This window comes from Terrapene carolina, unplaced genomic scaffold, assembly GCF_002925995.2.
Source record: "Terrapene carolina triunguis isolate 2854851 unplaced genomic scaffold, T_m_triunguis-2.0 Scaffold676, whole genome shotgun sequence".
NCBI classification, from domain to species: Eukaryota; Metazoa; Chordata; order Testudines; family Emydidae; genus Terrapene; species Terrapene triunguis.
Window position 1 is genome coordinate 1 of NW_020665027.1, and position 12,079 is coordinate 12,079.

The 12,079-nt window shown below is 49.0% G+C and overlaps 1 protein-coding gene across 1 annotated transcript; it reads left to right on the forward strand.

Annotated features, from left to right (window-relative positions):
- Positions 1-5,351: 5,351 nt before the first annotated feature.
- LOC112115841 (olfactory receptor 52H1-like) lies at positions 5,352-6,299 on the forward strand. The gene has a single exon (XM_024213036.1). It carries the CDS (start codon positions 5,352-5,354, stop codon positions 6,297-6,299), a length of 948 nt encoding a protein of 315 aa, XP_024068804.1.
- The last annotated feature ends 5,780 nt before the right edge of the window (positions 6,300-12,079 follow it).

Below are 12,079 nucleotides of genomic sequence, written 5' to 3' on the forward strand. Positions count from 1 at the left end.
ACCTCTCGAGGTCCCTTCCAGTCCTAGAATCTATGAATCTATGAATCCTCCTTGACTGCTAATGGACTGGAAAGTATTTCATCACCGCATGTGATAGGAGTACCGCATACTGCTTATTTCCAAATGCAGAACAAAAATAGTTCTTGAACACATCGACCTTTTCCGCAACATTAACAAGTTTCCTTTCTCCCTCTAGGAATTGGCCTATAACTTTCCTAGGATATCTTTTGTTCTTAATATACTTAATAACCTCCTTTTTGTTATCCTTACCCTGCAAAGCATGGATTTCCCCCGATCTCTGTAAAGTCTCGTATGAATTTTCATAACTTCCAGTTTGTATTGCTTGCTATCTATAGTCCCTTTTTACCATTTGTTATATGTTGCTTTTCCCCTCTTAATTGCTGCCTTCACTTTGCTACTGAACTGGGTTTTTAACCAAAGTTCTCCAATTCCTTGATTGTGGAATCGTGGCTTTTTAACTCTCTCATAAACACTTCTTAAAGAACTCCCAATCTTCATTCCCATTTTTCTGTCTAAATTTTTCTCCCAATCAGTTTTGCTGATAATTTGCCTCAGCTTTGGGGAATTAGCCCTTTTTAATGGTATCTGTAGATAGCTATTACTGGTTGGGAACTGTTCTCTGTTTGTCCATTTTAATGTAATCAGTTCCATTCTTTTATTTTGTTCTCCTCTATCCTACGCTCCTTGTTTGTCTCTTCTCTAAACTAAACAGTCCCAGACTTTTCAGTCTGTCCGCATATGGCAGCCTCCCCCATTCTCATAGCCTGCCCCCGAAATCCCCTTTCTATCGGCTATATCCTTTATAGAGACTGGGTGACCAAAACTGAGCGCGTCTCCAGAGCAGGAAATTCTCCATCCCATTCCTTAGGCATCAGAACATTGTCTTTGTTGTGGCCACTACTGCAAATGAGCAGGTGTTTCCTTGGAGCTCCTATCACTGACACCCAAGTCTTTTCCCCTAGGTGTGTTCTAGTTGGGATATTTCCCCCAGCAAATTTCTTGTCAAAGGTGTTTTTTCCCCACTCTCAGATTTTCAGTAACTAGGTGAATAGGAAACTCCCTACAACAACAACTCTCTAGCCTGGGTTTCATTGCATTAAGGCAATGTGTGCACTGGCAGATTTTTTTCGCTGAAAGTTTGGTCAACGACCAAAAGCCTTTAAAGAAAATAGTTGTTGCACGTTCACACTGTCTCTCTTTCGGCATAGCGCATCCACACGTGGGGCCATTGCAGCGACAGTGAGAGCAATGCACTGTGGGTAACTATCCCACAGTTCAGCTCTCCATCTTGTGCCGCTAAGTGTTGTGGGAAGGCAAAGCGGATCATGGCTCCAGGCTCAATGTCCCAAGATGCATTGCTTTCCGTCCCAGCATTCCATGTGCTTCCGTCTCCAGTTTGCGGCATTTTTCAACGTCCATTGTTTTATGCTCAGCCCGGCACTTCTATCTGCTGGAATGGATCCCGCACTGCTCTGCCAGCTGTCAGTAGGACATCACGAATGGCAGTGGAATCAATCTTGAAGTTGTGAAGGAAATGGGAGAGACAGTTGCCTGATGTGGTGTCTGGCGTTGATAGCAGCAGCGTTAGATTGATTTTGGCATTCACAGAACAGCTGAGCATGATGGAACATCGCTTTTGGGCTCAGGAAACTAGCACTCAGTGCTGGAATCGCATTGTTATGCAGGGCTGGGATGACGAACAGTGGCTGCAGAACTTTTGGATGTGAAAAGCCACCTTCCTGGAACTGTGTACTGAGCTCCCACCAGCCCTGCGGCACAAGAACACCCAAATGAGAACTGCGTACTCAGTGGAGAAGTGCGTGACGATCGCAGTGTGGAAGCTTGTGACTCCAGGTTGGTTTTGGTCAGTCACAAATCAGTTTCGAGTTGGGAAATTGACCGTTGGGGCTGCCTTAATGCAAGTGTGCGGGGCCATTAATCACGTCCTGCTGTGCAAGACCATGACTCTTGACAACATGCGTGACATTGTGGATGGCTTTGCAAAAATGGGTTTCCCCAACTGCTGTGGGGCGATAGATAGCAGGCATATTCCAATTTTGGCACCAGATGCCTTGCAATGCAATATATCAATTGGAAGGGGTACTTCTCCATGATGTTACAAGCACTTGTGGATCACCGTGGGCATTTCATTGACATCAATGCAGGGTGGTCTGGAAAAGTGCATGACACATGAATCTGTAGGAACACCAGCCTTTACAGAAAGCAGAAAGTGGGAACTTTGTTTCCAGACCAGATGATCGCCATAAGGAATGTCGAAATGCCCATATTAATCCTGGGAGACCTGGCATACACCTCAATGCCAGGGCTCATGAAGCCGTACATGGGAAACCTGGATAGCAATAAGGAGAGTTTCAACAATAGGCTGAGTAGGAGCAGGATGACTGTGGAATGTGCATTTGGCAGATTAAAGGTGCGCTGACGATGCCTTTATGACAGATTAGATCTCAATGAAGAAAATATTCCCATGGTCGTAGCCATGTGTTGCACGTTGTATAATATTTGTGAAGGAAAGGGCGAAAAGTTTGCTCAGCAGTGCACTGCTGACCAGAACACTTGGCTGCTGATTTTGAGCAGCCAGATACCAAGGCTATTAGAGGGCCACAATAGTGGGCAATACGAATCAGGGAGGCTTTGCGGCAATACTTTGAAAATGAGAATGAGCAATGTTTGTTGCTATGCTTGGGTTTGTAATGCATAATGAAGTCCAGTTTTGGTAGGGTAGGAAGCAGGTGTGATTGTTCAGGCCCAGGGTTCAATGTAAGGAAATGATAAAACTGCCTGCTTGTTTTCTGCTGCCATCTGCTATCATAAGTTTAACGGAAACAAATAAAGAGTGCTTCTTATTCAAATAACTGTGCTTTTACTGCCAAAAACCCACAACACCATGCACACACACACAGCTGACCATAAGTCCAGCTTTCATTTGAAAAGGTGTCTGTGGAGGTGGAGTGAATGGTAAAGTGAGACGTCCCAGAAATTGGAAAGGAATGTGTGCGTGGAGTTTGGGGAGGACATGGGAAAGAGTTCTGAATGTGCTGAAGTGGAGGGCGGGAACCCATCTGCTCAGTCTGGAGCATCAGTTGGGACTGCAGCACTCCAAAACTTTTATCAGCCTCTCCATTGCATCCCTAGTGTATGACTCATTTTCTTTTCTTTCCTGCTTGTCGCTTTCCCTCCACTGCCTGCATTTCATCCTGTCTGCATCAGAGCACTGCAGCACCTCCTGGAACGTATCTTCCTTGCTCCGTCTTAGAAGGCGGAGACACTCGCCTAGAATGAAGGGGGTGCCTCTTTTCAAGGACATATCCAGTGAAGCACAAGTAACAACAAACAGAAGCATTATTGTTAAGTACAAATCCAGCATTGAAACACTAAAATACACCACTGGTAACACACCAGTCGCTTTCCCGCTGACCCTTGACAAGCACACATGCCGGCGAACACTATAAGCATGGTGAGTGTTCCCAGGGGTGGGGGACATTGTGCGTGGGAGAAAAACAATGTGAAAGGGGTCGCAGGGCACTTGTCAGGGGACAATACTCTAAAGTTTCCCACCCTTTTCCACAGACGGGGGTCATTGTGGCAGATCTCTCTCCTGAGGGTAAGCAAGGAAGCAAGGGTGCATCTACCACATCCTTGTGGTTTCCGCCCCGGTCCCTACACTGCTCATCTGTGTGCTGCTTTGGTCTTTGCCCAAGTAATTGCAGAATGGCTCAGGAAAGTGTCCTTCCCTGGCGGAAGGAAGAAAACAGCTCTGCCAAGGAACCTCCGGCAGAGGATTGCAGAGTACCTGCAGGAAAGTTTCCTAGAGATCTCTCTGGAGGATTCCAGTGAAATATCGGTGTGCATCAACACCCCGTTCTGACATACTGCCTAGCTGCACAGGGAAATGCCCAGCACACACAAACACAGCCAGCCTTGTACAGTTCTCTGTCCTCCACCCACCTCTGCACTTTACAAAGCAAAACCACTTACCAGGGGCCTTATCTCCTGTATCTGGCTCACCTGATTGTGACTGCCGAGACTGGCTGGACACCTCCAGAGTGGAGAACAGCTCCTGACTGGATGCATCACTGGGCAACCCCGGCATGGGCTCCACATCTTCTAATGCCTCCACCTCTTCATCAATGACTTCCTCCTCTGGGTTAGGTCCAGTTTCCATCGGCTCCAGCCCCACCGAAGTAGCCACAGGGCTCTTGGCGGTAGAAGTGGGGTCTCCACCAAGGATAATGTCCAACTCCTTATAAAAATGGCAGGTCTGGGATGCAGCTCCGGAGTGACCATTTGCCTCCCTTGCCTTCTGGTATGTGTGCCTCAGCTTCTTCACCTTTGCTCTCCATTGCAGCTTGTCCCGATCATAGCCCCTTTCCCGCAAGCTGCAAGAAATCTGTCCATAGGTATTGAAATTCCTACAGCTGGAGCACAGCTGGGACTGCACAGCCTCCTCTCCCCAAACACTGAGCAGATCTAGCAGTTCCACAGTGGTCCAAGCAGGAGACCATTTGCTGCATGGAGCCGCCATGGCCACCTGGGAAGACGTGATGTGAACACTCCACGCCGAGCAAACAGGAAGGGGAATTTCAAAATTCCTGGGCCTTTAAAGGGAGAGGAGCAGAAAGTATTTACCTGGATGCAGGGCAGCAGAGTTGAAACTCCTGACCAGAGTGGTTAGGATGGGCATTGTGGGATGCCTTCCAGAGGCCAATTACAGTGATGAAATCAAGCACGGAGTCTACACTGGCACTTTGGTGACAAAACTTTTCCATAAAAGCCTTACAACTCTTGTCAATGTGCCTTTATGATGTCATTGAAACTGAGCAGTTCCATCCTCAAAAGTAGCTTTGTAGTGTTTCCACCTCTCCTATTTCTTCACTGAATGCTGCCTTTTGGCAAAAAAACTTGGCAGTGTAGATAAGGCGTAAGGAACAATGAGGGAAAACCAGTATCCACTTGTGTTTCCTGCTGGTGCCTATTAAGGTTTCCCACCCCACAATGTGTAGGAATTATTGCTGAAAGGAGCACCATAAAATAAGGAATTCACATTAGTAGGGTCAGTTGTTCATAATTCATTTATCTGAATAATTAAAATGTCATTTTTCAGTGTGTGAAGAGCGACCCATCTGCTTCATCCATGAGACTAGCCTCCAGTTGTGCATGTAGTGTCTCATATTAACACTGTCTCTCCACCCAGGTATTTGTCCTGTGACCATCACTCTAGACCCTGGGAACATACAGGAAGTCAGGGGAATGTACAGTATATGAAGGAGACACCGTTGTGCCTCAGCGTTGGACACCTTCTCTCCTACTCCATGTCAGATTCCAACACAACCAACTTCACCAACCCCTCCACCTTCATCCTGCTGGGCATTCCTGGCCTGGAGGCAGCCCATGTCTGGATCTCCATCCCCTTCTGCGCAATGTATGCCATAGCCATCTTGGGAAACTTCACCATCCTGTTCATTGTGAAGAGGGAGCTGAGTCTCCATGGGCCCATGTACTATTTCCTCTGCATGCTGGCCGTCATTGACCTGGTCCAGTCTACATCCATCCTGCCCAAAATGCTGAGCATCTTCTGGTTCAATTCCAAGGAGATCAATTTCAGTGCCTGCCTCACACAGATGTACTTCGTTCTCAGCTTCTCTGTGATGCACTCTGGGATCCTCGTAGCCATGGCTTTTGATCGCTACGTAGCCATCTGCAATCCCCTGAGACATTCCACCACCCTGACAAACACTGTGGTGGCCAAAATTTCCCTGGCCGTGGTGCTGCGCAGCATCATGCTCATACTGCCCTATCCCTTCCTGGCGAGGAGGTGGCCATATTGCAGAACCAACATCATTCCCCACACGTACTGTGAGCACATAGCTGTGGTGAAGCTGGCCTGCGCCGACATCCGCATCAGTAGTTACTACAGCCTCTCTGTGGCATTCTTGGTGATCGGTACGGATGTGTTTTTTATTGCCGTGTCCTATACCCACATCCTCAGGGCCATCTTCAGCCTCCCAACAAAGGACGCCCGGCTCAAGACTTTTGGGACCTGCGGCTCCCACCTCTGTGTCATCTTATCCTCTTACATCCCAGCTCTCTTCTCCGCCCTCGCGCAACGGTTTGGGCACAATGTGGCCCTGCATTTCCATGTTCTCATGGCCAACATGCATCTCCTGGTGCCCCCCATTTTAAACCCCATCATCTATGGGGTGAGGACCCAACAGATCCGGGATAAGCTGCTCCAGCTCTTTACTCATAAAGGGACCTAAAGCTTTCTCCTGGTGCTCTGGCTCTCAGACCAAGCTCCATGGAGAGCTGGCTGGTGACATGGTGCTGGGCCCCCTTCCCCGAATCACTGACTGGCCAGTCAAACAGACATTAAACCCGTTCCTGACCTAACTGTACTGTGTCAGCGTGACAAACTGGGGAATCTGTTTATATATAACTCAGAGTTGCCACCTTTCTAATTGCTGGTAACTGGAAGCCTGAGGCCCCACCCCTCTAACCTGCCTCTTCCCCCAGGTTCCACCCCGGCTCTGCCTCTTCCCTTCAAGGCCCCGCCCCCTGTCGCTCCTCTCCTCCCCACCCCCTGTCACTCTCTGGATCATCCCTGTGACACTCTGCACTCCAAAGCACCCCATATTTACCATGGTGATGTCATTATGGTATGTTTTGTACAAAGTAGGCCCTGTGACGTATCATTGTAAAAGTCTTGATCTGCTAAACACTGATATCCCCTTGGGTTGTATGCGCTCTCATTGTATGTGAAGTTATGAAATCATGCTATGTGTGAGTTACTAAAGTGTGATGTGAGGCTGGAAACACCCAAAACCAGCCTTTCAGGTATGTCAAAGGAGTAGCCAGACAGTGTTAATTGCTGGCGTCAACACCCATCCAGGGAACAATCCACTAGCACAGGAACTCTGCATAAGGAAGCCTCCTCGGAGAGAGCACAGAGACAATGGAGAATGTTTGGCCAATGGGGGCACCCCCCCACACACACGTCACATGCACAGACTTTCCAACAAGCTGGAAGAAAGTATAAAAGATGGGGAGTGACATCTCTTGTATTCTTTCCTGCACAACTCAAAACCTTCAGGAAGCTCTGAAAGACAAAGGACTTTGAACGGGGGAGGGGAACCCAGGCTACAAAGGTGATGCAGCCTGTGCCTCAAGAATCTGTAAGACTGCTTGTATCATCAGTCAGGGTGAGATAGGATTTGAATCAGCACTATCTAGTTTGTATAAATCTTAGATTGCAAGTTTGTTTGATCTTCTAGGTAACCTGCTCTTATCTCTTTATCACTTATAATCACTTAACATCTATCCTTCCATAGTTAATAAACCTGACTTATGTTTATCTTAACCAGTGTGTTTTTGAGTGAAGTGTTTGGAAATCTTAGCTCTGTTAACAAAGGGTGGTGAATATCTTCCCTCCATCGAGGGGGGAGCGGACTATTTACTCTGTACAGATCGCTGTGCTGTGCATGACAGTCTAATTCTGGGTTTATACTCCAGTAGGGGTGCAAGGCTGGGGAGCTGGGAAATTGGCTGATGCCTCCATTGTTGGTTCATGAGTGGCTTAGGTAAAGTACTCATGTAACTTAGTTGGGTGTGTGGCACCACCTGCTGTCGTGTTGGGTGATAACAGGGCCCGGAGGAGCTGGCTGTGGGTCACCAGCAGACCAGCCAGAGAGGCCAACCCAGCTGAATGGTTTGGGGGCACAGCAGTTCCAACAGCTTCCAGGCTTCACCTCAGAGGTACATCTCATTACAATCTCCACTTCCCACCCAAGCCCCCCAGCTGGGCTCCCTCTGCTCCGAGGCTGGGACGGGAGCTGCTGCAGCCTGACAAGGAGCCTGCCTGTGGGTAGGAGGCTGCCCCGGTTGATGACCCAACGCCTCCCTCCACCCTGAAGTAACCAGACATCACTATACATAGAGATATGAATAGAATTCTTAAGTCAATTTCATGGTAGAGATGGTGAGCTTTAGAGTAGCAAAGAGTTCTTTCAGAATTAATCCTTAGGTTACAGTCCAATGTCCAATATTAGGGTGATCCAGAATGGAACTGGAGACCTCAGTCTTGTGACTTGAGCTTCCCCTGATGAAGCTTAAGCAGATTTGCAATGACAGGATCAGGGCCCAAATATTCATTTTTAGACCACTGGCAGGGGTTTACACTTGGTGGGAAGTATGGTCCAATTTTACCCCGTTCTTCTAATCCCCATCCAGGAGGTGCTATCATTGTAATTCCACTGATCACTGAGCACCTGAGGAATAAATGCCCTGTGCTCAGAGGAAGCAGGCAGCCCATGCGAATGCTGCGATTCTGAGCACAGAAGCCCCTCAGGCACCTGTCACTTATTATCCTATTGGGATTCCCCCTCCCAGCCTAAGGCGCGGGGGTCCACAGGACCTCGAAGCCAAGTGATTTCAGGGGACAACTAATAAAATAACAGGAACAGGAGTGTGGTCAAAGGGTCATACAAAGGGAACCCGACACTGACACCGAGCAGAGAACCCCGGACAGCGCCCACTGCTCCTCGAAGACGTCAAGGGAGTCAGTGGACACCGCCCAGAGGAACTCTGCCCGGATGCGTGAACAGACAGAGGATCGGAAATAGGCCCCACAGTCACAGGACTCTCCATCGGCCAACCTCCTCTCCCTGGTTTTATAGATGGCCATTTTAGGCAGGGCCAGGAGGAGGTTGACCAGGAGGTCCCATGGCTTTGTGGGGCCATGGATATGGACTGCATAGAAAAGGAGGTAAGGGGAAAAGTGCAGCCAGAAACGTAACAAAATATTGGTGAGGAGCCAGAATAGGGGCTGCAATCTGGCGCACTCCAAGTAAACGTGTGCCAGGGTCTCTCTCATGCCGCAGAAGGGGCAGGAGTCCAGGACAGGGGTAAGCCACGCCAAATACATGCCCGTGCTCATGGCCCCGTGAAGGAGCTGCCAACTGATATCCCTGGTGGGGACCATGGTAGAGTATAGGCTGGCCCACCGGGGTGCCTCACCCACCGGAGTGCCTCACCCTGTCACTTATCATACTAGGTTTGTAAAATTAGCCTCTGCACAACAGGCATGTAGCACTTAAAGGCTGTCAGCATTAATGGCAGGAAACACCTTGGGTGGGAAGATCCAGGGGCAGAAATTTCTGTGGTTAGGAGGAGTATAGTGCAACAAGGTGACCTACTGACAGGACAGATGGCAGAGCTTTTATTATTTGGTGATTACAAAATCCTTGTGCCTTTGGCTAAAGTGTACATAGAAACGGAGGGTTTGGAAGCTGTATTATCAGTGGGGGCAGTAGACGATGACCCTATTGATCTGCTAATTGGCAATAATTTCTTCTGTGTAGCTCAGGCTGTGAAAGTGTTCACCTGCAGCAAGAAGGAGCATTCTGCTGGAACCTCAGAGGGAAAGAGGAAAGTCCCAGGAACTGCTGAAGGAATGAGAGTCTCCTTGATTCCCCTACAGCAGTGGGAAGCTGCAAGCTTCCAGGGGTGGGGGTGGTTGAGACCAGCTCCTGCCCTGCAGCTGAAGGCAGCGTCACCTCAGGGAGAAAAATGTCCATGTTGCAGCTAAACAAGGGACAAACCCAATTCTGGAGCTGGTAGAGGCGCAGCCGGGCCGAGACATCCTCCTTAAACCTGCGACACTGAGCAAACCAGGGGGAAAGATCCAGGCTGCCCACGGGCTCTGGCAGGCTGACGTCCGAGACCTGGCATGTACCAAGAGCCCCAGTGGGAAAGACCAGCCTGGACAGGAGGCTCAGACAGCCCCTGTGCCGATGCTGGGCCCAGAGTTACCCCTGAGACCACTCCCCCACCACACGATGCTCTGGTAAATGGCTGGGGGCTCTATCCCCAACGCCGCCATCCACACACTGGCAGCACTCCCTCATCTATAGTCCATAGCCATTCATATACTGCCCAGAAGCTGAGATTCACTCTAACAGGACACAACCTGCCTGGCAAAATATCCCTCTCCTCCACCCTTTCCATGCCCCTGCAGCTGTCAGTGCAGAGCTCTGCAAGGCCATGGCCTCATGCCCAGCAGCCCCAGAGACCTCTTTATGCCTTGTTCCCAAGGGGCAGGCGTCTCTCCCGCCAACCAGCCAGAGCAGAGGAGGGGGCACTCCCCTTGGGGGGCAGCATTTAACCCATACCCCACTGAAGAATCCAGTTTGAGCAAAGCATCCCAATGGAAGTGGGATAACAGTCCCTGAAGCAGCATGGAGCGTTCACACTGTCATATGTACGTGGCCCCCATTCGTCCACCCATGACATATTCCAGGTGGGGAACTGAGACACAGAGTGACTAAGTGACTGGCCCAAGATCACACAGGGAGTCTATGGCAGAGCAGGGCACCAGGAGAGGATCAGAACCACCAGACCATGCGTCTCCCGGTGAACTCCATTACAGGTGGAAAGTCATCATCACCATACTCGGCACAAGCAGGTTTATTTGCCTGTCCACACACTCCAAAGGGTTAGCATGCCAAGGGTGAATGTTACCCCCTCTCCTTTTCCTCCCGCTTCTCTGCCATGGCGTTGCAGACACAGGAGATGGAAAGAGCTGCCATCTCAGGTCATAAAGCCCATCCCCCTCCCACAGCAGCCCGGTCCCTACAGCACATCGTTCAGCCTACTTTTAAGGGTCTCAAGCCATGAGGCAGCCACCCCTTCCCTTCGGAGATGATCCCAGGGGCTAATAGAGCATTAGGAATTCAAACTACCACACACACACACACACACACACACACACACACACACACACACACAAAACCATCTCTCCACACCACTAAAGTTCTGGCCAATATACGGAACCTCCACTGGGGAGGGGATGGACTAGACCCCATCGTTCTTTATCGTCCTTAGTTTCTACTGTTCCACAGTTCTGAGTCTCGTTCCAGATCCTAGTGTGTTTCCTTACACTCCAGGCGTGGATTCATAGATTCCAAGCTCAGAAGGGACAATCCGTTGTGACCCTCCAGTCTGACCTTCATAGCTCAGGCCATAGAACTGCCCCCAAAATAATCCCTAGAGCCTATAACTCCTCGAGTATAAATTGTGGGCAAACTGGAAAGAGTTCAGAGGAGAGCAACAACCATAATCAAAGGATTAGAAAATCTGACCTATCAGGAAAGGTTAAAAAAACGGGGCATGTTTAATCTTGCGAAAAGAAGACTGAGGCTGACCTGATAATAGTCTTCAAATACATTGATGGCTGTTAGAGAGAGAACAGTGGGGGGGAGGGATAGCTCAGTGAGTTGAGTATTGGCCTGCTAAACCCAGGGTTGTGAGTTTAATCCTTGAGGGGGCCACTTAGGGATCTGGGGTAAAATCAGTACTTGGTCCTGCTAGTGAAGGCAGGGGGCTGGACTCCATGACCTTTCAAGGTCCCTTCCAGTTCTAGGAGATAGGATATCTCCATTAATTTAATTTTTCCCCGTGTCCACTGAAGGTAGGACAAGTAGTAATGGGCTTAATCTGCAGCAAGGGAGGTTTAGGTTCAATATTAGGGAAAACTTTCCCTAGGCTTCCAAGGGAGGTTGTGGAATCGGGTCGGACAAACACCTGTGAGGGATGGTCTAGGTTTACTAAACTAGGTGACCCCTCAAGATCCCTTCCAGCCCTACATTTCTATAATTTATTATTCTATCTTTTAGAAAAACATCCCATCTTGATATCAAATTTTCCAGGGATGGAGAATTCGCCACCACCCTTGATAAATGGTGCCAACGGTTAATTAGCCTCCTTGTTTAAAATTTGTTCTTTATTTCTAGTTTAAACCTGCGCATCCTCAATTTAAAGCCATTGCATCTTGTGTCTTGGACTGAAGAGCCCTCTGTTCCCCAATTTCTGTTCCCCAAGTAGATACTTACAGACTGTAATCAAGTCACCTTCTCTTGGATAAGCTAAACAGACTGATGGTTCTCTAGTCCCAGGGCGCGGTCTCACTTACCTGGTACAAGGGCTGAGTGCTGCTCCTATAGTAAATGGCTGGACCGTAGAATCCAGAAATCCCACGGATGTACTC

Excerpts from the sequence above, each read along its gene's own strand:
- LOC112115841 (XM_024213036.1), top strand. The coding sequence starts at position 5,352 with ATGTCAGATTCCAACACAACCAACTTCACCAACCCCTCCACCTTCATC.